General features: G+C 31.3%; 1 protein-coding gene and 1 long non-coding RNA gene across 3 annotated transcripts; both read left to right on the top strand.

The window, feature by feature from the left end:
* The first annotated feature begins 2,824 nt into the window (after positions 1-2,824).
* On the top strand, positions 2,825-9,932 carry LOC127720196 (uncharacterized). The gene is made up of 4 exons (XR_007990661.1): positions 2,825-4,380; positions 4,854-4,903; positions 5,733-5,828; positions 6,458-9,932. It is a non-coding gene; the product is annotated as an uncharacterized LOC127720196 (long non-coding RNA).
* Positions 9,933-13,353: 3,421 nt separating this feature from the next.
* LOC127720183 (tumor necrosis factor receptor superfamily member 5-like) lies at positions 13,354-25,970 on the top strand. 2 transcript variants are annotated; one of them, XM_052226656.1, is made up of 7 exons: positions 13,354-13,593; positions 14,903-15,176; positions 20,955-21,119; positions 21,463-21,649; positions 21,988-22,052; positions 22,256-22,348; positions 24,260-25,970. In XM_052226656.1, exons 1-7 carry the CDS (start codon positions 13,438-13,440, stop codon positions 24,463-24,465), a joined length of 1,146 nt encoding a protein of 381 aa, XP_052082616.1. In that variant the 5' UTR covers positions 13,354-13,437; the 3' UTR covers positions 24,466-25,970. The 2 variants fall into 2 exon arrangements, with proteins under 2 accessions (XP_052082616.1, XP_052082617.1); XM_052226657.1 differs by lacking the exon at positions 13,354-13,593 and adding an exon at positions 14,520-14,597.
* The last annotated feature ends 1,441 nt before the right edge of the window (positions 25,971-27,411 follow it).

Here is a 27,411-nt window from a genome sequence, read left to right as displayed (position 1 = left end):
GAATACTAAAAAAATGAACTGATTAATAATGAAAGATTCTCATATTTGTAACTATTATTGTCAATATGCACTTCTCTTTGTATAACGCATTTGTTACTACTAGTTCAGTTTGAGCTTGTATTCAGTGGAATAGTGTTTGTACAAAATGTTTATGCTTTTTTGTCTTTGCTAGAAATTAATCATAGAATCATAAGTAGAACAGAAGTCAAAATAGCAAGTTGGGTGCCATTTAACAATGTCTATTGAACTTCCTCTCAGTTAGATAAGTGAGAGGACATCATCATTATAGCGGAAAATGCAGTTAAAATGATCATGCTAGCTTCTTTTCATTCTTCCTTAGAAGCTAATATATGATTTCTGCATTATAATCAATAAAATAACAAATCAGCAAGTAGAGAACCACAGTTGGTTCTTATGTGAATGCGTATTGTGTATAAAGAAATACGTCCTCCAAACGTACCAAATATGGTGTCAATCACAAAATCAAAGCATGACCGTTTCAGATAAAAAAAATTGCAAATAGTATGATTTGTCCCTTCCTAAAACAAGATTTTTTTTTCTACATTGTTTTTTTTATACTAGTAAAATAATTCCGAACAATTCTTCCAATCTGTCTTCAGGTTTTGGCGAATACTTATTTCAATGTAAAAATAAGTCATCTGTTATTACAATTTCAAGAGGAAAGAGACATAGATTGAATGTACTCAAACAGATCTGTGGAATTTTCTAAGTACCCACATTTCAACTACCCTAGAATGAACAAATAACAACAATACAATCGTGCACACATTTATTAAATGCCTTTTTCTCTGTCTTTGTCTTCCTAATTTTCTGTTATGTAATGATGTAAATTTTATTTCAACATATACCAATGTATAATATGAGAATTTCTGGACAGGCTTTACAGAACAGACAATATTGCCAAACAAATTAAGGAATAGAGAAAAATTAGTAAAAAAAGATAAAAGAAAGAACAAAGTATAAAGAATAACTGCTTTTTCTTTAGTAACATTTATTTCAGTGCGGTTTAAAAAATTGGATTTTAGTTGACTTTTGGAAAAATAGAATATAATTTAAATACATACAATAACTCAACGAATTTGCAAACTTGAGTTAAGAATGACCTCGGCGAAGAATTTGTAATAACATGAAGATGATGATTCTTCTATTTGTCAATGTTTAATTTATTTGACAATGTTGAAGATTTTCATTTTTATGTTAACAATTTTGGTGGTTAAAATTGAACTGATTTATAAGGTTTGTGCATCTGTATATGTCCGACTAACTAGATTTAATTATAGTCAAGTAATGGCAATTGAATGGTAGAAGAAGATGCATGGATTTTTTTTTTTTCTCTTCTTTTGGCATTGTAAGAATAGTAAACATTTCGCTATATAGTTTTTTTCCTATTCAATATACATTCATAACTTAAGCTTATTGCGACAGCAGTTTACCGATGTTCAAATCTCATAAATCTATTTGGTAGAGACAATCAGGGCAACAAATAAAAACTGGAGGCATCGCATGAATTCCAGAAGGAGCGCGACAATATGGTTCTAGAAGAATAGAAAAAAAAACACTAGAAGGTCAATGTTCATATTGACATTATAATCATCACTATACTTTTGTTTTTTCGATGTCTATTACATAAAATAGTATGAAAAATCAGTAAAGGTAATGTTTTTCTTAGGAACAAACTTTAAAGACACAACGTGTAGAGAATGCACAGAAGGTTATACCTATAGCTCATTAGAGTCTTTAGATCCGTGTTTGGATTGTGGAAGAACATGCCCAAATCATACTCATATTCGTCACCCATGTAACTCGACACACAATATTGAATGTGAGCCAAATAAACGTAAGATTAATTTCTGTGGGTTTTGTGTTGGCCTCATAATTAAGGATTGTTTGTTTGTGGCTTCTTTTTTTACATTTTATTAATATTTATTTTATTTTAATTTCTATAAAGTAAGGCATGCTTACAAACAACAATCACATGTGTTACAACGATTCAATTATTACGGCAATTGTCACAACTTCAACTAGGCGATCATAGATTAATTATTTTTGTTCGGAATATACGACCAAAATGGAATATCCAGTAGTATTATTTGAAACATTCAATAGCCAAGATTGTTGATAAGTAAACAGCATCATACGGCAAATACTTATAGATTGATGGAAAAAAAAACGATACCAAATGGGTCAATCAAATAAATACAATTCGAGTTTAGTAAGTCGGACCATCATTGCCTATCAAATGGAGACTAAAAGTCAAACACTAGTTCATAAAACAACACAAAAAAATCGAAAAGTGATCTTTGTTGATTAAGTAACATACCATATACATTTGTATATGTATCTTTTCTCGCCGTAAAATATTGCCCAATTACAAAAAATGGACCTTCTTTCATTTAAACACCTCTCCAAATTTGAAAGTTCCAAATAAAATTCAAAGTTAACCAAATCCATTTATGACGAAAGATGTTTGCCGAAATAAATCATAACAGAAATAAAAAAAAAAACCACACGACAGATGGCGTCGGTAAAACGGAAAAGAGATAACTTCAGCTAAGCATGTGAAAACTCTTCAAAGGCTGCAATGCATGTAAGCCGTAATCATGTAGCAAGGTGTCCCCAAGAATTCTTCCATTTAACAGGAATTTCAAACCTTGAATATTATATCAATTATAAGGAACGTACTCGATATGAAAATGCTACTTCCATGTTGTAACATAAAAATTGAAAATTGAAGACACACAATTTTAATGCTGGTCTCATGCATACCTATTATACTTATTATCGGTTTTTTTTTCAGATTCAGGCGTTCCTGTTAAAGTGAATATAAATATAACATTTAGTACGACTGGCATCATTGCTGTGGGATGTGGAGGAGCACTATTTGCTATGCTCATCATTACATGTATATATATGTGTGTGAAAAGAAGAACAAATACTAATATGTTACTGTATGTATCCTTAAAATAATACCATGGACGCAGTACAAATAAGTTAGCTTAAGAATGACCTAGCATAATATGACCAAAATGAAAACTAATATTTCATTCCACAAAATTCGTTAGTAGACAGAAACGAACAAATAAGGCTACTCTATGAACGTAACACGGTGTAGTTTGAGGCAAACTCTTAGTAGGAGATATTCAGATTTTGATTTGTACTACAATTTATTGATCGGTCAAATGACCCTCATCCTCTTATCATTTTTCAGTTTGTTGGTCTAAATATTTTTTGTGTATCACTGCTGTATGTTTTGGTTTCATTATTTTGTTTTGTTACTTTGTCTTAGTAATGTGTATCCCGTGACACCTTTTATTCACATTCCAAAAACACCTGTTTTATTCTGTATGGAATAGTAGTACTTGAGCAAAGAGATTTTTTGTGGAAAATATGTTTTATCAGAGAAATTTGTAATAGGTGTTATGATTAAGGATACATCATATAAGTATTTGTACGGTCGGACACACAAATACAGTTTTTCATGTATTTAACATATCTAGAATAAAGTAATGCCATAATATATATATATTTTGTTTCCAGAAAATCATTATTTAAAGTCAGCATCTCATTCTATTATATAAAGTAGATACAACATGTTCTTTGTAACATTTTAGTTGTTATGTCCAAAACAATTATGAATTTCTTAAAGTGAAATTTTTAGACATATTTTTGATAGGCGAATTACGTCAATGAGACAGCAATCAAACTGTAAAAAGATAAATAGTACTTTAGAGGTCAATAAACGGTCTTATAGCAAAGACTTCGTCAGAAGTTGCCTTTGGTCAATATCCATTTCTGACCATATCATTTACGAATAAGTTAGTAATGGAGATCAAAACCCTTTTATACCAGATAGTTTCTGTTATATGTATATCCTTATACCTCTGCGATTCATTTCCTTTCATTTATTGCCTTCATGTGAGTCCCCAATAATATCATCAGTTCGGTAGTCATAGACTCTGTACTGATTTTCAACAAATCATTTTTATGTTCTTCGTTAATACATTTACTATTTTTTTAACCTAAGGTTCAGGCAAAAATGGATAATCAATTTTTTACATACTTTATGTCATTCAGCTCTTCACGTTTTAAGGTACTTAAGCATCAATATTAAATATTTGATTCTGAGCGCACCCGATGCTGAAATTAAATTCAGAAGAGGGCTGCGAACGATCCAAATTGATTAAGTGAATTATTTTCCATATTCTGCATCTTCGTTTATTCGTACTTCCATATTTATTATGAACAACAACAGTCTGACAGAAAATGGTATATCATATTACGTTCACATTAGGAAATAAAATACTGTGTTGTTTTTTTCTTCTCCTTTAACAGTGCCAGTCATAGAAGTGTTTCGATTAGGTAAGTGTACATCCTTAATTCTTCCTTATAAATCTAGTATACATAACACGGTAAAAATCTACATTTGATTGCGATCGTTTCTTTCTTTAATATTAGAACAGAACATAAATATGTTCATTTGTATTGCTTTTTGATACATCGAAAAATAAAGAAAAATCCTATAACATACAAATTTGACTGTACTTCGAACTCTTATGAAAGACATTGATAGGATGATTATGCATTCAACAGGCAAAATAAGAAATAAGACATTCATTTTTTTTTTTTTAGTTTTTGCTACGAAATTATATTGTATAAAAAGAGGTGAAAGATTCCAAGTGGGTATTCAAAACTGATATAAACTCAGATGTTGAAGGTAAACTTACAACGCCAAGGCAAAAAATCGAAAGTATGAATACAAAGACAAGTTTAGAAAACACTACATGAAATATATACCATCAATTCAACTAATCTGTATTCCCTTTTTTCTTCAGGACAAATTTGACACCGTTGTTAAATGAATTGATGAGAGATAGTTTACAAGGTAACGATTTAAAGAAGACGAAAACCTAATAAGTTGCAGAAATGCAAGGCTAAAACTTGAAAAAATTAAAGTAAAAAAATCCCAATCTATTATCATGATTATTATACACTATAGAAGGCCTGAAATAGAACATATTTATTCGTATCTAACAAAACTCACTAGTAACCAGCGGTCTTTTCAAATCTATCTTCAGTTTAGGAATACACGTGACATTATTTGGTTCATCCAGTGAAAACGTATACAAGCCATATTGTTGATACATTGTTATTTTCCAATATTCGTGTAAGTTTTGCTTCTTACTAATCTCATTTATGATTTGAATATATCATTGTAAATAGGGACGACACAAACACGTTATTTATGTTACGCATTTGTATAGCGATCAAAATGCTACAATCATTTTAATGGATATTATTATGTATTTTCGCCAATAGAGGTCACCCAGAAATGAAAGTTAACACTTACGAAATAATTTGTATTGAAATTATAAACATATATTATAATCGATTATAATTGAATTATTTGCCTGTGCTATAACTATAAATAAAACAACGATTTTCACATGATCGCTTTGTGATAACGGCTTATTGAATTTGCAATTTATCGACATACATAATAACTTTTGTTCAATTTGGATTTATGAATAAAGATAGATAAATCCAATTTGTGCAAGCTCAGGTATTTTTCAATTCTAAATTATCTGGTCTTTCATTTATTGAATTTACAACACTTAGGAATGACTCGTTGCTTTTGCCTGTTTTAAAGAATGTATGGTTTACAAACCAAAATCCTGCAAGTTTCGAATATTTGAAATTCAATTTATCTTTAGATGACGTCAGGATAAATTGGCAGAAATTCCTCAATTTGTTCCAGCATAAAATTGACGTTCTTCCTGACTGGGAAGATTTCATTAGAACTTTGTTTAGTAAGTAGAGATTAACACAAGAATATTTATAGCAAAGATAAGACAACATTTTAGAATATAGAAAATTTAAATAGAAAAAAGTCCTATTTTGCAATGAATCGGCACTGTCATTTGTGTAATATTGATACTGTAAACTATTTCAGACTTAGAGATTGCATTTGTGAGATACTGTATATTATTGTTTTTTGTTGGGTTCCTGTCTCATTGATGAATTTTTCACATTCCTTTTATTCATATAAAAAATAGTGATCTATCATATAACAAGTCACAAATAAATATGAAAATAAAAACATTATTATGCGTATCCGATCTAAAGGTAATCAACGAACGTGTGTTGCTGTATATAAATGTTTTTTGTTTTGTTTATTCTTTGTACATAAAGCAAACCGTGAGTGCTCAAGGTCATGCGGTGACCTATACGTGTTAACTTCTACGACATTTTGTCTTTTATGGAAAGTTGTCTGATTAAAAATCATACCACACCTTCTTGTATTACGTTACATCGATACTTGTTTTCATTTCAATCAATTACCAAAATTCGACCGTTGGACGAGTAAAACCATATCATATTTATTATCTTTTTATGATGTTATACATGTTATAATATTTTTGTAAATGTCTTCCAACAGCTCTTTCAGAAAAGGCGGAAAACGGACAGCAAGCTGTAAATGAAGCCAAAGTTTCACACGAGCAGGATCAATATCATTCACGACTTTATTACGCACTTATAAAATGGACACACTGCTTCAGCAACGACAACGATGTGGAAATGTTTAACATTCTATGTGATGCAGTAAATAAGCATAAAATGTGTCCAGTGGCAATTTAATGAAGCAAAAAGTGTATTCCTGTAACATATTAAGCTTCAAAAGTTGAATTGTATTCAAAGGCATCGATAGGATATGTTCGTCTCCATTATAAATGGATTATTGATGTATATAGCTAATTGTCGAACAGACTAACTTAACTGAATGCGCTGTATAAATGAATTATAAAAAACGTTTTTATCAAGTCAATCTTTAATGTTTACGTACAATATATTCAATGATGACTTATGTATAAAACACATGTGTCAAAGGTCATTCAAAAACGTCAATTCGAAGAAAGACAGACACCAGTTTCGTGATGATTAAAAGTTCGAATTTATTTTACTTCGTTTTTATAACCCAATCTTTCGATGGTATGCAATTAATTCAGAAATGCAAATTTGGACACTTTCAGTAAAGGAAATAATTTATAGTTTGGTATAATCCAACGTTATTGTGATTTTTAATGGTGACTCTATTGTTATACAAAACATATAAAATTTCAAAATTAATAGCACTAATCGATGTACCTCACCAATCAAGATACCCTGAGACCATCCTGGTATATTTTCTCGCTCGTGGTTGGAATGTATTGTATTATATAACAGGTGTTTGCCTTTATTTACCATGGTGTTGTTTGTCTTTCTTTACCTTTTATATATTTTTTTTTTGGCATCTTGGTATTTTCTTACTGTTTTTGATCTTTTCCTAAATATTAATACAGTTAAACATGGCGACCCAGCTACATTATGATTATATTTCATGAAAAGACAATTCAATGAATAAATTATTTCAATCAACATTTACGTTAGACTTAAAGCCTGGTATCCATAATGATTTCACTAAATAACCACTAGCATGTATTTATAGGATATTTCATCGTCAAATAGCTTGTAATTAATTCACAATTGTCATCACTTTTAGAAGTAAACGGTAAGAGGAAATTAAAATCAAAAGAAGCAGAGTTTAAGTTCTTAGAAGGAGATTTTTTTATACTTAACTGGATAAAAATGTGTCCCATTTTACTTGTTAGAGAAATTATCTATATAGACTCCAAATCGTTATTTGTTTTGCATATTGTATGTAAATTAAAAAAAAAAACAGCGTACATCTACAGGTATTAGAATTATGTTTTTGCAATTCTGAAAATATATACACTTAAAGTAAATGCACATGTAAGCTTCAGTTGTCATTTGATACCCAATAATGTATGATAAAGTTTTTCATCCCTTTTCTGTCGATTTTGCTCCTTTTAAAAAAATCATTTTAAACGGATATTGACGCAATTTTTTTCAGATGTCTGCTGTTTTATTATATATTTAATAGTTGTGGCATCAACAAACTAGAATGAAAACAGACAATGACGAAAACGTAAGCAATTTTTAAATAACATTGAATAATTATGTTATTTCAATATATACATCATTTATAAGCCGTAACAGATATAAATGTACGATTTTGTTATTCTAACGAGATGTTTTTTGTTGCTAATTTGGTGTTTGGTTGTTTGTTTATTTGTTAAGTTGATATGTTTGTTTTAATTTTCAGAATTAATTTTTAGTTTGTTAAATTAGTTAGTTTTCAAAAACAAGAAGTGGGTACTATGACTGCAGTATTAATGGTTGTCTGATGATTTTCTGCAATCAAATTGTTTACATTTTGTTCTGAGCATTCCACAAAATCATGTATTTATTACTATTCATGACGTTGTTGTACGATATTAGTACATCAGCCGATATAAGAGGACGACACGATTTTATATGAGCAGGTTCAGTACGTTGTTATTGCCTTAGAAACTGCAATCAGTCAATGATACAATATATAGTGCTGATTTTTTTTAAACATTTTTGTTTTGTATCTATTATACCATTATTTTATGCGTTATATGATTTTCCTGTACTGATTTATAGTCCATGTTCTTTTTTCGAGTGATCTAAAACAAAAACGTCCACATATTTATATGACTGTCCAAAACCAGAACTTTGTCAGTGGTTGTCTGAAGACATATCTTTATGTTTAGTTGCTATTTTTGTTTTATTGAAAATTTGGAGTTTCTGACAGATATTTCATTAGTTTCTGTTTAATTTATTTACAACCTTTTAGACTTTGGTCTATGTAGAACTTGCCAAAATGTACAAGTATTATAGATACTGTGTTGAAAACTGCATGTTACCTTAATGATGTATGTTGTTATTTGTTTCATTCGGATAAAAACCCAAAATAAAGTATATTCCACATGAGTTGTTTTCATACTCAATCAAATGGAACATGTTGTTGATGCAATTATTGCTCATAAGCAATGGACAATAATAAATATGAAATTCGACTCATTACGCATACTTGTTAGACATCAATCAAATGTTAGTCATTGCAAAATATACAATCATTATGAACAAAAGTAATAAAAAACACGTATCCACACAAAAATTCGAGCTCCTAATCGTCCATCATCTATAAAACCTTATAATTTAACAGAAACAATCAAACATCGGCCATAAATGTCCACTTCTTTAAATATAAAAAAGACATGACACCGATGACTACTGACGAAATTCCTGACTTAGTTTTTAGAGATCGCAACCCTCCCCCTATTTTGTTATACATTTACGGCCAGAAATCACCTTTAAATTGTAGCCAACAAAAGACAAAAATCAATAATAAAATTTTACAGGAAACCAAATACAAATAGAAATGTCAACTAAACTGTTAAATATCTGAATTTCCTATACTATAGTCTTTTTTTGCCGGATTTCTTCTCTTAACTGTAACGGAAACCAACGAAATATTTATTTGTCCAATAAGTTCACAAACTAGTATGATGTTGTTGACGTACATAAAAGTGTCAATCCAACAACTCCAGATATCTTCTTAGAATACTTGTATGTTTCTGTATATGTCTGTATATATCTAACTTTGGTGTCTGTATATATACCACGGAAACTTCTAGAAAACTGTAGAAGAGAAACTTTCAGAACATTGTGAAGTTTAAATCACGCATCGTAGACTATGATCATTCTGGAAATATTATGCAAGTCAAATAGAAAGTTCTAATCATTCCATCAGTATCTACGATTGCTCCAGTGATTTCTAAACTGCATAATTATAACATAATTTTGTAAACAACTATAAATAGGTCACAACCCAATTATGTAAACATATTATAAGGACACATAAAACAAAATAGGCCCAAGATAAATAATCATAATAATTACAATCTCATAACAATACTGTTTTATCAAATATTTAAACTAGTTTGATTCTTAACAATTTTAAACCAGGTTCAACCCACCATTTTTTCTTAAAATGTCCTTACCAAGTCAGGAAAATGGCCATTGTTATATTATAGTTCGTTTCTGTGTGTGTTACATTTTAATGTTGTGTTTCTGTTGTGTCGTAGTTCTCCTCTTACATTTAATGTGTTTCCCTTAGTTTTTTTTTTGTAACCCGGATTCGTTTTTTTTTCTCAATCGATTTATGAATTTCGAACAGCGGTATTCTACTGTTGCCTTTATTTACTAGTTTGATTCTTTTTGGAATTGTAAGCTTTTATTCAGATACTTTTACCGTTGTTACATTCACGAAGCTTTTGAATGGTATTCAACTATAGATAAATTTGAATTAGACTTTTTATTTCGGATATGATAAATTTGTAAGAAATATGATATATATATATTCGTGTATATTATTTAAGTTTTTGTATTTGACATAAATGTATCAACTTCGTCATAGTTTAGAATTCTTTTCGACAATAAAATGTTTTAGCTACTTTACTGTTAATTACTCTAAATAAATTCTAAATAATGTGAGTATGGAAAAACATTAACATAAATTATATATTCGAGAAATGTCTTTCTCTTTTAAATAGCAGTTAAAAATATATATATTTCAGTGGAGCCATATAAATAAACTCATAGATACCAGACTTAAAAATCGTATGCCAGCCGAGCGTTTCGTCTACAAAAGACACTCGAAACAAAAAAGTTAAACGGAAGGTGATAATGTATTGTTTTGGTGTGTTTACCCCCTTGTTTCCACGTATGTAGACTCCAGTGTATAAAAAGTATACATCAAAGCCTTGTGTATTGGATGAATTTTTTAATTAGGAAATCTTCAACAAAAGTAGATCGGGGCATCTTTCAATGCAACAGTACCCACAACGACACGTGTAACTATGTTGCAGCTTCCTTAGGCATTTTATTTTTACTCTGGAAAACGTTTAAGTTTGTTCTCTAACGATATAGTCACGATCATACCAAATGATGGTTACCATTAACCGTTATCCACACGGAAATTATTTGCTCGTTATTTACTACCACTGTTTAATTATTTCTGCTTGTGAAATATATATTCCCGTGGTTACCATCAGACAAGTTACCTGCGTTTTACTATATTGGTGAAATTTAATAGAAAAATCTTGTATATTAGTTTCCAATTCTTATAATTATTGTATTCTATCAAATCTGTATGTTTCCAAGGCTGTTTGTTGTTTACTTATTCCTTTTTGTGAAATAAAATATATAATTTAGTATGCTATGTACTTTTACCAGTTAAAGTCATTTGAAACGAATTTCTTAGTATCTTAATGTTATCGAAATATTTAACCAATGCATGCATAAACACTAAACTAAGTCCTACATGCACGTTTTTTTTTATATTCATTACGCGTCTATAAAGTATTATCAACAAATAATATTTCATTCAGTCATTGTTGATCGCAAGCTAGTTAACTTTTGAGTTTTTGCAAAGTTTTACCGGTTGGTGACATTGAAAAATAATCAACACAGAGCACGTGGAGCTCGCGACAACTAAGTAAAGTGATACAGCTATGATATATATGTTGCATATTTTCCATGCGTTCCCATTTGTTAATTAAACCTTTCCTCACCAGTTGTTAAATGATGTGTTGTATTAAATGTGTTCTTTTAGAACCAGTTATTACTATTTACCTTCCAGTGCACGTTGGTTTACATTCTTCAAGTACAGTTTTCCCCCGCACACTTGTGCTGTGAGGCGGCCGAAGTTCTAACGAGAGGTCTCGTGGTTAAGGTCACTGCATACGGGAAAAATATCGGCGAATATGTGTTCAGAAAGACAATAATTCAATAGCAGTACATTTATGAAGTTTTCAATATTGTAAAGGATATTCACAATAAAGTTCGCGTACACTTGTTTTCTCGTAAAACAATTCAAGTATATAAAACATATTCAATTTTTTTTTTAAATTGAAAGTTGCATATGACTTTAAAAAGTTAAAGTTATGAAAAATGAGGACAGTATTTTTTTAATTCTTATACTAGAAATACCTAGTATAACCTGATTTCCAATACCTATAACACAACCGTTGAATGTTCGCGCCAATGTAGTATAATTCATCAAGGATATCACATGTGTGTTCATAAAAGTCATCAGTGGCGCATCGACAAAAACTCTTCAAAGATAAATTAAAAAAAACGACTATGAAGAGCTCTGAAAACCAAAAATTCCAAACCAATTGTTCAAATCTTTCTAAGACTGTCTATGCATGTGGTACAAAACCTTATTGTTTTGAACGATTGAAAAATATATATTAACAGATTGATCGGAACAATGATATTTCATGTCAGTAGAGAAGTGAGGACTCATGGACTAGTGATACCCTCAGGGACGAAGCATTTTTCAGCAGTGGAATCGGCCCATAGGTTCTAAATTTCACCCACGATACCAGACCTGCAACGTTTGTTCTTCTACATGACAATAAGCTGTAGCGTTGAATCAAAACTGTTTAACGGCCAATCGTTAACGACGCTGAACGGCGTTTAAACGAAACAAAAATAAACACATATGAGCAAAATGTTGCTATGTCTACGGTAGAAAAACTTCACTGTTTTTAATTATTGTAACATTTAATAAACTATGAGAGTTTATAGAAAATGATTGCATTACTGATATCTTATGTCAGCACCTACGTTCACGTGATGGCTACTGGGTTGTTGATATCCCGTCTAGGACGAACGTAAGTGATAACGTTTTGCCGTAAAATGTATCTACATAAACTGCATTAATATTCCACTTGTATATACATATAATGTTATTTTATTAATAGATAGATCAGTCAGGTAACATTGAAATTGAATATAGAGTCACACCTATCCCGTTAATTGCTTCAGTATGTTCAGGACTCGCTTGATAATTCAATAATAGAAATCTGTTTAAACAAGTGTGTTTGTACATAATGATATAACAAAAAAGAAAAATTGTATATACAAAAAATGCTTTGTCAGTGTGAACTTATAGAATTCATTTAACGAAAAATATTTAAACATATCTAACCACCTGTTAAACGTTAAAGAATTGATGACACTTATCTCGATAATCAGATAACATACTACGTAAATTAAATATCTCAAACCTTGGTAAATCGCAGAGGTTATTGTGTTGAGATGATCAATCCTTATTCAAGTGATAGGTATTTAATACATTATCTAAATTGTTTGTAACTTTCTTTAAATCAAATGAAGGGATAATTGTTTGCATTGACAGATTATGAATACGACATGCCCTGCACACGTCTCTGGGAACACGTGATACTGAAATATAAATTCCATACAATTCACATATGTGTACTGCATGCACTACGTTTATATATATGTATATATATATATATAGACGTATCTATGTTTACAATCAATATTTACCGCACCCGTTTCAAATGCGCATGCACAGTCCTGCATCTATTTTAAGAAAGGGTTATTTCCATGATGATTGTGTTTGAGAGAACATGCTTATTAATTTATTTGCATTAACCAATGTTTGTCTGATATAACATGTTAACACTACATGTAGTCTTCAAGTTGACATGGTTCATTGTCCATTTTGTTTCAACTGAAGCTAGACATTTAGTAACAGAATATTATTATTCAGCGGACAACAAATTCTGCAATAGGTGTAGCCCAGGAACATACTGGATTGCTGATTGTAAAGTAAGTTAGTACATGTAAGACAAGTAAGCTAGACACCATTGGGATAGAAAAACAATAATAACGTTGTGCATGTAGGACATTTTGGGTATTTCATAGCACATTGTAATTATCCATTTGTTATTTTATATTCGTTTCATATTATTATGTCATTGAAGGTAGATTTCCATAGGTACAACAAAAATGTTTATATGATAACTCATTTATTTTATCACTAAAAATACATTCTTCAATGTATTTTTAATCAATGTAACGAAAGAAGCAACTTCTAATTCATGACATTTCAGTATTTTACGGAATATATCAAAACACATATTATCTGCGTAATTTAAATACATGTTTTATATTTAACTAAAAATATATGACACTCATTTAAATGATATGAACGAGTATTTTATATTAGGTCGTTCTTGAATTAAATTTCTTAATTCAGTAAGATGACTGGACATTTCTTCTCATTTTTGTTGCTTTTGAATTATAGTCATATCAATATGAAATGAATTAATTTGTTTATCTGCAGTATAACATTAGTATTCTATGACAAGGGTTCAATGGCGTCGGTAAGCATTTTTCTGTATTGACATCAGGTATCAATGAACCATTCTGTTTTGGGAATTGTCTGTTTATACAATTTTGAATTAGTCGGAACAATTAAGTTTTTACAATCAGGCATAGATAAACCTTGTCGTATACCTTTTCCCATTTCTAAGCAGTGACACAGCATCTGTTTCACCTTACGGCGTTTACATGTCTCATTTCAAACGTAACGCTCACACTATACAGACATCATGAGCAGGGATTAGCTCCATACGCAAAATCTGCTCAAACAGAGTTACGAGTAAAACGACTGAAATCCACATACATACGTTTTACGGTCACCATCAGTTGACCAATACGATATGTCTGTGTTTAAACTCACTATCGCCATGTTTTCGCAATTTTAGATGTTTGGATACCATGATAGTCGTCTATTCTGTAATTTTACCAACTGTGTCCTGTTCCTGAAGGTGATATTTTGACCGTGAACGGCAAAACAATGTATCTTGTGATGAGATCATTATATGTAAAGATTTTTGGAATTCAGTTATTCAATATTAACTTAATAATAACAAGATTTATTTTTATAAGTCGGAATAGATTTGTATCAATAACTTTTAATGGGAATTTCCCCGTTTGGGAAGAAGAAAAAAAGAACTCGGAAAACAAGAAAGTTAATCTTAAAATTTACTCATTTTATGGGTATATACTTTCATTTCCAATGCAATTCCAAATCTTTGTATTTAAAGTAGAGAAAAGTTTGATATATTTTTAGGATAATTTGTCAGATGCAAAATGTTTACCGTGCTCGTCAGGATCATTTCAATCGACTTTGAACATAGCCCACCGATGTGAACAGTGTTCTGTATGTGAGAATATAGTGAAAAATTATCAGTTAGCCAGAACGTTAATGGACTGTACAGCTGTCACAAATACAAAATGCGCATGCCAAGACGGATATTATTTAAAAAAGGTGTATGGTAGTGCCAACGAGTGGATGTGCAAGACCATTTCTGTTTGTGATCCAGGTTATGAAGTAATTCATCCAGGTATATATACTTTATAGAACAAAATATGTGTTTCTTTTCACTATTTTATTGTTAAGGTTGCGGTGAATAAACAATGCGATCCTTTGATTGTACTATGTTTTCATCGATAGTCTTCGATAACAGGTTTACAACACTGCATGAAAGTACTTATTTAAGGTATCATTAAACTACTTGAAAATTACTCGTAATTTCCGGGTGTATGTCTTTACTTGTAGTGTATAGTTTACGTAAACTGAATGTTTAAAAGTAGTGTATGAATAGTTTACTGGACACAGAAAGTTCATGAATCGAAACCTAATTTACTGTCCAGTATTTTTTAAATTTAACAATATCTGTAAACCATGATTTACTACAAATTAAAGTCAACGTTATTCCACACATTAAGCTGTTTACTGTGATTTTAATTTATATTTAACTCTTAGTTACACATTTCTGTCATAATACACTGTCACTCAATGCAAATTGAAATCAAATTCAACTTTAAGGTTAAAGATTGAATCTGTGATTTAACTTGATTTACTTCAAGTTAAACCTCATTTTGACTCAATATACATGTACCAAACGAAAATCTTTAAATCCTCCGAGTGTGTAGCACCTAATATATGCTTATTGACCTTCAAATGCAGAGCAGTAAACAAATTTATTTTCAGTTGTCATCCATACAAAACTTTCTAACTATATTACTTATGAAAAGTCAAATCAAGTACCAATAGAATATGTAGAAATAATTACAAAATATATGTATATAGTATACACAGCTAGGCTTTACAAGTCTGTAAAGAGAAATTATTTACGAACACAAAATATGGTTCACCTATGGACAAAGTTATTAGTATGTTTAGCTGGGATTGGTTTATGGACAGCTATTTAGTTTAGTTAGTTTAAATAATACTTATTCAGATAAATCATCACCTAACGATATTTATCTGAATAAATATTGTTTATTTTGCTGGGATGGACACGGCTATTTATAAAAAGCACTATACGGATTTGATTAGCAGGAGTGTGCTTCTCGCAATAAAAATGTTCCAACAGAGTTATAAGGAAGAACGACTAAAATTGGTACTACATAAATTTAATTGTAACCATTACGAATTGATTGGCCGGTACGATATGTCTGTGTCTCAACTGATTCGGGACCCTTTTTCGCAGTCTTAGATCTTAAAGTTCCGGTCACATCTTTCCGGATAGCGCGAACGGACGTCGAACGGATAACTTTTTTTCAATCCGTTCATGTCTGTTAGACGTCCGTTCTTATCCGTTAGACGTCTGTCCATATCCGTTTCATGTCCGTTCAGCGTCCGTTTTATCCGTCGACGTCCGTTCTGTTCGATGGAAAATTTTGAGCATGTTCAAAACTTTGAACGGACGTCCAACGGATGAAGTGTCCGTTGAACGTCCGGTAGGTGTCCGTTTTTTACGGTACTCGCGTTCCGTTTCCGTTTTGTATCCGTTACTTGTCCGTTATACATCCGTTGGAGGTCCGGTAGACCAATTCACCAACGGACTTCTACCGGACGTATAACGGATAAAACGGATGATGAACGGATGTGAAACGGACATAAACAGAAGGATAACTGATAAAACGGATACGTACCGAATGTAAAACGGATAAATGCCAATTGAAAATGTCGCGTCAGAAATGCCAATTATTGGTATGTCAGATTTCTTGAGTGTCATATATGTTTATTATTCGTGATGGATCTTGGAGTAAGAGCACGTCTTCACTATCAAGCAGGTCTTATTCAGGCTAGACTGAACTTAAACAATATGGCAAATATAAACCTACTACCTGTCGAAAGGAGAAGACAAAGGAGATTGTGGACAAGATCATGGCTTAGTCCTGAAAGACGACGCATTTTTGGTGTATATGACCAACTCATGACCGAGTATTATTATTGCCGCCTTTAATTTTCCGCTTATCTTGTTCATCCGTTTTATCCGGTACGCTTCCGTTAGGTGTCCGTTTTATGCGGTACTCGTCCGTTGGATGTACGTTCGACATTCGTTCTTTCCGGTACGTTTCCGTTTCTCGTACGTTGCATATCCTGTGTGTGTCCGTTGGTCATTCGTTACGCGTCCTGTTTTATTTGGTCAGTACACCAACGGAATCCCAACGGATAAAAATTTTGTCAACGGAAAACTTTTTTTCATCCGTTCGGCGTCCGTTCGAGCTATCTGGAAAGGTGTGACCACAGCTTAAGAAACCCGGAAAGTCGTATAATTTAAAATGTGTACTTTTTCCGATTGTGACATTTTGATTGGGTGTGGATACGCATATCGTGGATGCATACAAAGCAATATACGATTACATTGTCTCGCTCCCTTTAGAGTTCATGCGATTTCATCAGGTATTATTTTTTACCTCGATTTTTTTTCTTAATTGATTTATTAGATTTGAACATCGGTGATTTACTGTTGTAAAAATTAGCATATACACAAGATCACAACGCTACACAAGGACATAACGGAAGGAAAACTGTATGTGTAGAATCTATTTGTTTTTCTTATGACTTGGATGTGAACGTTGTTCCCTGACGTCATCTTGAAAACACCTGTCATTAACTATGCAATGATCTTGCGGCGTCGAGTGTAATTTTTTTTTTACAATTTTTTTCATGTATTATAGCAAGTCTTAAGTAGTATGGCAGAAAATATTGTGTATAACTCGTGCAATATTAAAGAAAAAGTGTAAAACCAAAACATCAAGGACTACACTATGTGAACATTATACGCTTGTTCAACGTTCCTGTGTGAACATGCTGTAGTATCACGCTGTTCATACATTAGTCCTTTATTTCTAAAATGGAAATCACATACTGACAGCTTATAAGATAAATGTATTTAGACTTTCGACTGTAAATAAATAATAAGTAATACAGTTAAAGATGAGATGTTACAATCGGAACAATAGAAGCAGCAATGTCGTAATTTTCTAAATAGTCATTAGAATGGCATATTAACTTCACTCGTTTTACTGCTTTGCAATAAATTAAAACTCATATCTCTTGCTGCAGCGAAATCATGAGGTAAGTATAATTTCTTATAAAGGTTTAGGTAAATGTAGTGTAGAAAATTAATTTTAAAACAATTTGGGTCAAGAAACCTGATGGCCGTCCGTAAAGTCCATTACATGTGATAAACAATGTAAATCCAGAGGCCTTATTTATAATGATAAAATGTTATGGTGAAAGAATATCCAAAACTTTAAATTTATTAGCAAATTAATCAAACACACATTTTCCATCATCACGTTCTTCTTTATCAATTTAAGGTTCAGATTGTGATTTCTGTACGATAACAACTTGATATCATATAGGACTTAAACTCTGAGAAAATTCAATATTACATATTTATCAATAAACTTCATAAATTATATTTCATAACTATGCAGCCCATCGTTAATTTTATATTCAAAATATCCTATATTGAGACTAATATACGTGTATGTAAGGTGAGACTATCCGTGTTTTAATTAAAGGCAGGGTTTCATTGCAATAACATAAAACAAGTCATGTAGATTATAGAAAAGGGAGGCAACTATCCAAAGTTCATGATTATATGTATAACGATGAACAAATATTCTCTATTTCTACCAGGACCATCAGAATAACACACGGAAAGCAATTATTTTTTTATCATAATTAGGAAACTTATCTGGAGTAGCTTATGCAAATAATTGAGTTTACCGACATATTAGGCTAACGTGCTAACTGTATTATCAGTTTTTTTAATCAAATCAGTTATTAACGTATAAGGAATGAATCATGGATATGCCTGAACTAACGTTATTTTGACTTTTTCAATTGTATTGATCTTGTGCTTCACAAGGGCTTGGGACTAGCTGCTAATGTTATGCTTATAAAGATAGTGTATTTAACTATTTGATTAGAAATTTTACTGTTATTTTACGATTGTAAATATATTAAAATGGTACACAAACACAAAAAGTGATAATTTGGTAATAAAAATACAGTAGTTAGATTATAACTAATAAAAGGAACCATTTCAACGGTGTCATCTCCTTACATCTTGAACAATTCAATATATTTTGATTTATCAACAAAGCAACTAAACTGTAACAGTTACTAATTCGCCAAATACCAAAAATAGGGAGCAACGATCAGTAATAACAAGTAAAGTGTTAATGTCACTCGTCTTTGTACACAATTGATATGACAAATAAATCGATTCATATCGATTTCAAGATGTTTAAAGTAATTGACATTTTCTAGACAACACCTTTGAAAGGCATTATTCAGTTTACATATCTGTTAAAACAAGTTTTTGTATTAATAACAGTACACAGTTAGTTATCAACCAGTGTTTGAACAGTATCGGTCATTTTATTATGTCGGAGGAATACGGACCGTTTTCACTAATATCATTAAAACTTAATATTGGTCTGATTTATCTTTCTCCAAAATATAATATAAACATACATTTTAGGATTAATTTCAATTTTTATGACATGTTCGATTGATATGTTAGATTATCACACTTTGGTATAACATAAATTGCAACAATGATAAAATATTTATCATTAATCCACTATAGATTAAAGCGACCCGCACGTACAAAATTACAATTGGATAAATATTTAGGAACAAAAAATATCATGTGGTCGCTTGTTGCTTATACAAGTACCGCATTGACATCAGTGTTTATTTATGAAATATATATTTATATCGATACAACCTTGGGTCTAAATCAACCACATGCATGCTCGACACAAACCAATGCAGGTAACTAAGGCGGCCTACAGAAGTTTGCTGTGAAATTACAAATAAATTGAAGCATATCAGTTAATGTTGTCCTGACTTTATGTCTGTGTGTATATAGAATTACTTAGTTGCGGATCCAGTTTTTTCCATAGTGAGGGGTAACAAAATTTTTATGAAGTGACTTCTCTGGAGAAGAATGTACTTTAAAATGATAGATTAATGTTCACCCCTTTATAAAAACTCGTGTGTGTCGTTTTTCCTCAGCCAAAATATTAAGGAGTTTTGCATGTATTTCGACCTTAAACTTATCCTCATGAAAATACAGGAGTATTAATCAAAATGACAACAAGCATTTTTCGTATTGTACTTCTAAAGTTGACAGTGATACCCAGACACGCCCGTCTTTGCTTTGAGCGCGAACTATAAATATATATCCAATTTTGTCCTTTTGACTAATCGTCTTCTTTCGTAATGACATAACACCTCTTTCGTTTAAGGCTGAACTTTTTAGAATAATTACTAAATGTATGTTTTACCTCGGGAATCAAAATAAAGAGAACATCTCACCTTCAAATGTAAAGAAAGAATCCATTTCAACTGCAAATATTTTACCTAAATAATGTTACCAGTGCAACATATCACTAAAGTGAGTAACGATGAAACAAACATTCATGCTTTTAACAAGGTAAAGTTGAAACTGACTAAAAAAAGGGAATCACATGATTACATATTGTAAATTGTGTGTAAGGAGTAGGAAATTTGTGTCATGATATATTACACATCGTTTGCCTTATTTCTTTACACGACTTGTTCATTACAATTGTGGTTTCTAAACTTCTAACTGTAAAGGATAATACTTAGAACTTTTAATCGTCAGTAATAATAATTCAATTAGGGGCGAAATGTGTTTTCGTACTAAAGAAAGGTATGATATTTCAGATGTAAATACAAAAAAGCCAAGCTTCTTTGTCACGATTCTGATGAATCGAGTTTTCAATTAAGTTGTAAATATTGATGTTATCATAGTAACACATTTTTGGAAATTCCCTTTCAGCTTCCCATTTTACAGACACCGTTTGTCAGGAATGTCGGAGAGGTTATTTCAAAGAATCGTCGTCTACCGTAGCTTGTAGATTGTGCTCAGTTGATTGTCGGAATGGCACCCATCTTATCTCCCCTTGTAATACAACTCATGACGCAGTATGCTCCAAAATAGAAGGTAAATATGAATGCAGTCTGTTGGTTTAGCAATCTAAGGTGAGAAGCAGAACACCAAACAAACGTTTGAGATACCAAGTGTGTTTGTGTGTGTGTTTCCGAGGGGATGGATAAAAACCCACCAACCAATCACGATTACTAGGTAGAATAACACATTTTAATTATACAATACATTGTACTGATTTTAAAGCAAACAAAAATTTTGAAATTAGTAGGGAGTGTTAATCTCGATTATTCGTCTCTATAGATTAGAGCGGAACACAATTTACAAGGAGTTGCAAACAGGTGCTTCGAATTATATCTTTCACAAAATAGGCTACATAATGTGTTACTTTTGTTTTCAGAAAGTGCAAATGACGGAGTTTTTATAAATACAGACAATGACGCTGAAATCGTCATTTTGACAACATGTTCAATTATTGGTGGAATATGCGTTGTTTTAACTGTCCTCTGGTTTGTACGGATTTTTCGGAAAAGAAGAATTAAAAAAGAAACAAATCCAGAGCGTACTAGTTCGACTTACGTCGATGGGTAAGCATTGTCACAAACACACACACTTATCAACATAAGGTCCAGAACATTTTTAATTTTTGTTGAGTGTTTTTTTTTATGTTCGTGTTTTTTTTTTTGGGGGGGGGTGGGAGATAGGGGTTGTGATACCAGTAATATGACGTTTAGATTTTCAACGTTAAAAAGTTATTAATGATATTGGAAATTCGTCATCGGTAGAGACACTTGAGCAGAGTTTAACGGTTATGATAAATTTTTGTACAGACGTCATTGTTGAATAAATCAACAATCACTTCAATTTTCCAAATTGTAAAACGTAAAATATTAGAAAATAACACGTTTGTATCTTGTAATTGAAGACCTATAGACGACGATATTACATTGAATGAAAATGACTGGATACAAGCCTACAGATCAACTGAAGGTAAATACATTTTCCTATATATTTTCATTTATTTGTTTGTTTCTAAATGTACAAGGGAAGGCAAAGCTTCGATTATATATAGTTCTATTATATCATATTGGATATATTGTATTATTACTTAATACAATTAGATTCGTATAAATATTTCAATGTATGCATGGTATAAATGCATTAAACGAATCAATTGTTCTTTAATTCAACAGAAGGTGAATATAATTGGACAGGACTTTTTCATGAGTGCACATCAAAACCTGAGATAATTTACCATTGGGAACACTTTATTAGGATATTATGCAGTGAGTATGAATCGTACACATTAAGTTGTTATTAATACTTTAAATATGTTAGTTTAAAACATTTCAATGAACAGTGTCTATAAAAGATTTAATATGGTGGTATTCAGTTATAAAAAAATACTGGTAGTATTTCACGCTTGTACATTTTGTATATGTAGGACTCAAATCTATGGTGGGTTCCAGATCTATAGCAGTTTCCAAATCTATGGTAAATATGACGACATGCCATCACAATTCTATGGCAGTTTCTTTAATCCTAATCTATGGCTAGTTTTGTCATTTCCTAATCTATGGCGGATTTTTGTTGTTTCCAAATCTATGGCAGATTTGTGCAAATGGAAAACAATGCAGAACATATACGATCAATGACTTGTCTTAAAGAAGTGGAAATGTCTATAAACATATGTGAAATAAACATTCCATAATAATCAACCAAATCCTGATGGCAACCAAAAAATTTCGTAAATGATGAATTCATATACCTTAATACAGACTTCAAATACATAAAACAGACTTCAAAGTTGAAATGATGTGCCACGTAAAATAAGCATTTTCTAATCTGTGCACGGTACCTGTTTTTAACCCATTCATTAAACCAACAAGTGAGTTCCTTAACAAACAAGAAGGCAGTTTTTTTTTAAATAAAAAAAAATGAACAGTTTGAGTTTTCACACAATATTTAATTTAAAGTTTAAACATATTTTATTTGCTGAATTAAAGCAAAATTGATTAGACACAAGTAAATCATACTTATGAAGTCTTCTCCATTATGTAAGTGTACCGGTATACATAATATTTATTTCATCCTTAGTACATCTTTTTTATTTGATGACGATTTAAATCAAATTGGTATCCAGTAGTTTTATCTTTCACCTTATAAACTTTTTCAGCCGTAGACGGTAAAATATTTACTATGCATGTAACTCTTTTCCTAAAATATCCGGTAGTGAAAACAGCGGTGCGCTAATTCATATCGGGATTCGGCCGGTACAGCACTCTCTTCCGGATAATAGGTCACATCTTCTTTTTAACAATCCGCAAATTGTTGTAGAGGGAAATACCTTCATCTGGATTGGTGTTCAAGTTTATGGGTTTCGCCATTGTTTGCGGCGGCGACGATGTAAAAAGTAAAATCACAAAAATACTGAACTGAAAATTCAAATAAGGCTATTTAATTGTGGCGTTATATGTTACTTTTTTCCCGGAAAATTACGCAATTTCAAGATCTGCCATAGATTTGGAGAAAACAAAAATCTGCCATAGATTTGATTTGTTTGACGTTTGTAACGTCACAATTGCCATAGATTAGGAATCTGCCATAGTTTTTGAACCCGCTATAGATTTGAGTCCTACATATATAATGCAAAATTTGTGCGACAGAAAGAAGGACCAAAATCCTTATGAAAGATGGATAAACATCAAATATATTTGTCTTGTCATCTGAACGAATTCTACAAACCCAATATCTTCCTAAACAACTTAAATAAGAATCAGTGATGCAAATGCAACCGCTCAAAAGTATAAACTTGTTTGGAGTCAGTCGGTATAATATAGCCACTTTACATCAAACAACAAAGACATAAACAAGTACACATTTTTGAAAAGATACGTCTAAATATTGATCAGTCATGTCGGTTGGTGACGCTTTGTTTCTTGTCAGCTACCTTGAATCAAAAAATAAGGCCTACACTCATCAAAACTTTGAATATATTAATTTTTTTAAGAAAACAGAAAAAAAGCTTGTTTTGTTGGATGACCTGTATACTTTCAATGATTTGCGGTATAATTATACGAGCTTCCTCACTTAGTGTGGCGTGTGGTTGTTATTTACGTTTTCTATGTTATAATGTTTTGTAAACCACCACAAAAAAGAGTATTCACATATGTCGACAACGGCTTTTTATTATTTAGTTAAATCTAGGCAAAGCTCCAAGGCAGATCAAATCATAGCAGAAATAACCAGTGGATATGAGCAGAAAAGAGTAAAGGACAGAATATACAACGCACTATGCTTATGGAAGGGAAAATGTTATTCAGTTGGTGATGAATATATGGTTACAGTATTTACTGACAGCTTCTATAAACACCAAGAAGAATATAATCAAACACGTTCGTGATACGTGCAAGTGTGTTGATTATAAAGCGTTGTGATATTTTAACATGAAGATTTGAAATTAACAGTCAACATTAGGTATTAATATTTGAAAATACATGTCGTCAATTGTTTATTATATTGATAAAGGAATAAGAGGATAAAATTTTGACAATTTAGTGCTGAGATTCAGTGATATAACTGACCAACAATAAGCATGTTACACATAGTTGTTTTTGCAAAATTGAATAAACTGTAACTTCAGAAATTATTGCGAGGTTTTTCATTAACGCGAGTAATGCGACTGGGTGAGTATCGCAATCATAAGAACTCGCTATCTAATATCTGGGTTTTTTTCAGTTTTTCGTCAAATGAGAGAAGAATTTATTTAACCACTTACACAAATTTGTTAGACAAAATTAAAAATTATAAATTACTGATATATGAGGGACTAAAGTCTTGTGAATATCATAAAGCGTGTAAGATAAGATATTTTTTATTAATCGAATTCAAAGATCAAAAAGGTGACCTAAGCGTGCCTTCTGTTTTAATTTTAACTTTGAATATTCATGATCGAGTGTTGATATAAGTCTATTATGCACTTCACAAATATTTATACGGCATGATCGTTTACATATTTTTATTACATCTGAATACACGACCACGATAGTTTCTATCCGCAAGCTTTTGTGGCGTTAAACATTTAATTGTTTCGTGATTTGTCTTTTATGTTTGTCATTAGATGTTTTTTTTATTATTAATATGCACTTCACAAATATTTATACGGAATGATCGTTTACATATTTTCATTAAATCTGAATACACGACTACGATAGTTTCTATCCGCAAGCTTTTGTGGCGTTAAACATTTAATTGGTTCGTGATTTGTCTTTTATTTTTGTCATTAGATGCTTTATTTATTATTAATATGCATTTCACAAATATTTATACGACATGATCGTTTACATATTTTTATTAATTCTAAATACACGACTACGATAGTTTCTATCCGCAAGCTTTTGTGGCGTTAAACATTTAATTGTTTCGTGAGTTGTCTTTTATTTTTGTCATTTTTGTCATTAGATGTTTTATTTATTATAAATATGCACTTCACAATTATTTATCCGGCATGATCGTTTACATATTTTTATTAAATTTGTATACACGACTACGATAGTTTCTATCCGCAAGCTTTTGTGGCGTTAAACATTTAATTGTTTCGTAATTTGTCTTTTATTTTTGTCATTAGATGTTTTATTTATTATTAATATGCACTTCACAATTATTTATACGGCATGATCGTTAACATATTTTTATTAAATCTGAATACACGACTACGATAGTTTCTATCCGTAAGCTTTTGTGGCGTTAATTATTTAACTGTTTCGTAATTTGTCTTTTATTTTTGTCATTAGATGTTTTATTTATTTTTAGTTTTCTATCATACCTTGTCTTTCATGTATTGTTGATAAATTATTTCCATTGATCATAATAAAGTAAAGTAAAATTGTTTATATGAAAAATGCAAGATTTACAATGGTTAATATTATTTGTGATTAAATTGAGAATGGAAACGGGAAATGTGTCAAAGAAACAACAACCCGACCAAAATGCAGAAAACAGCCCAAGGCCACCAATGAGTCTTCAACACAGCGAGTATTATATTTGTGACCAAAAAATTGCAACTAATATAGTAACGTAACTGGTACTTTGACAGTTAATTAATAACGACAGCAACTTATACAGCATTTAACAATCTATTCGTCGGTGAAATAATATGAAATTCCAGGAATCGTTTTGACATATGCATAAGAAAATGTTGTAAAGTTTGTTATTAAAGAATTCTGGATTAAAAAATAAATATGAAGTATATACATTAATGCGACAGCAACGAAACAAAACAACAACATACTAGTCTTGAACAATAGACACGTCTCCGTACAGCACTGCTTTACAATCACTCTGAGTTTACAAAAAATGGTGATTTTTTTAATTTGTGTCCTTTATCATGCATTGCCTTTCATATAGTGTTGCTTAATAATCTCCGTTGATTATTTAATTATCTAGTTTTTTTTTTCTTCTATGATTAAGCGCCATTTACAGTGCTAAATATTATTTAAGTTGTGTCTAATGTCAGTTATACCACTACATTTATCTCTGTCGGTCCGTGTTTATAGAATATCATATTTGTGACCCAATAGTTGTACGTAGTTGCTACTTGTGTATACCATGAATTAAATTGCATGTTTAAGCGATATTAAATCAGCCACAATCTAGTAACTGGTTGTAGTTCCATTCATGAAGAAATACTATAGGCTGAGATAAATTCAGTAAAGAATCTCCCATTGACGGAAATGCAAACATATTTCTTAAATTAAATGTATTACTTGGTTTACCTTTAGAAATCAGAAATATCACTCATTAAAATTCAAATTTAGCCTCATATCTTGACTTACATCTAGAAATTGACCATGAGGGTCGGCTGGAAACTTAATTTTACGACAAAAGAGATGATTTCAGTTTCCGAATTGTGAACTTTCCATTTCTATATAGCAACATTACAGCAGCACATGCATATGGAGTATATATCTCCTTGTTGATACGACATATTTCAGGGCTTGCCTTTCCTATCATGATTTCCTTGGTAGAGGGTTTCTGCTCACAAAGAAGCTATTAAACAAAGTGATGAAGTTTAAATCATCCCTTCGAAATTTTGCGGACGCCATCACAAGTTGGTTCACCGTTACGAAATATCTGTTTCACAGATGACGACGGATCGTCGTAACCACCACCCCATCCTCCTTTTTCCCGAATGTGACCTACCAAATTAGACTTATCACTGGGTTTGTACTTACATGAGCAACGCGACGGGTGCCATATGTGGAGCAGGATCTGCTTACCCTTCCGAAGCACCTAATATCAATCCTGGTTTCTGAAGGGGTTCGTGTTGCTCAGTCTTTAGTTTTCAATG

The sequence above is a fragment of the Mytilus californianus genome, unplaced genomic scaffold (assembly GCF_021869535.1).
Source record: "Mytilus californianus isolate M0D057914Y unplaced genomic scaffold, xbMytCali1.0.p SCAF_11, whole genome shotgun sequence".
Lineage (NCBI taxonomy): Eukaryota > Metazoa > Mollusca > Bivalvia > Mytilida > Mytilidae > Mytilus > Mytilus californianus.
Note: the sequence above shows the minus strand (reverse complement) of the source record. Positions and strands in the feature narration are given on the sequence as shown.

Coding starts and splice junctions, on each gene's coding strand:
- LOC127720183 (XM_052226656.1), top strand. CDS start 13,438: ATGTTAACACTACATGTAGTCTTCAAGTTGACATGGTTCATTGTCCAT. Junction 21,120..21,462: donor AGTATGCTCCAAAATAGAAG/GTAAATATGAAT, acceptor TTTTGTTTTCAG/AAAGTGCAAATGACGGAGTT. Junction 22,053..22,255: donor AGCCTACAGATCAACTGAAG/GTAAATACATTT, acceptor TTAATTCAACAG/AAGGTGAATATAATTGGACA.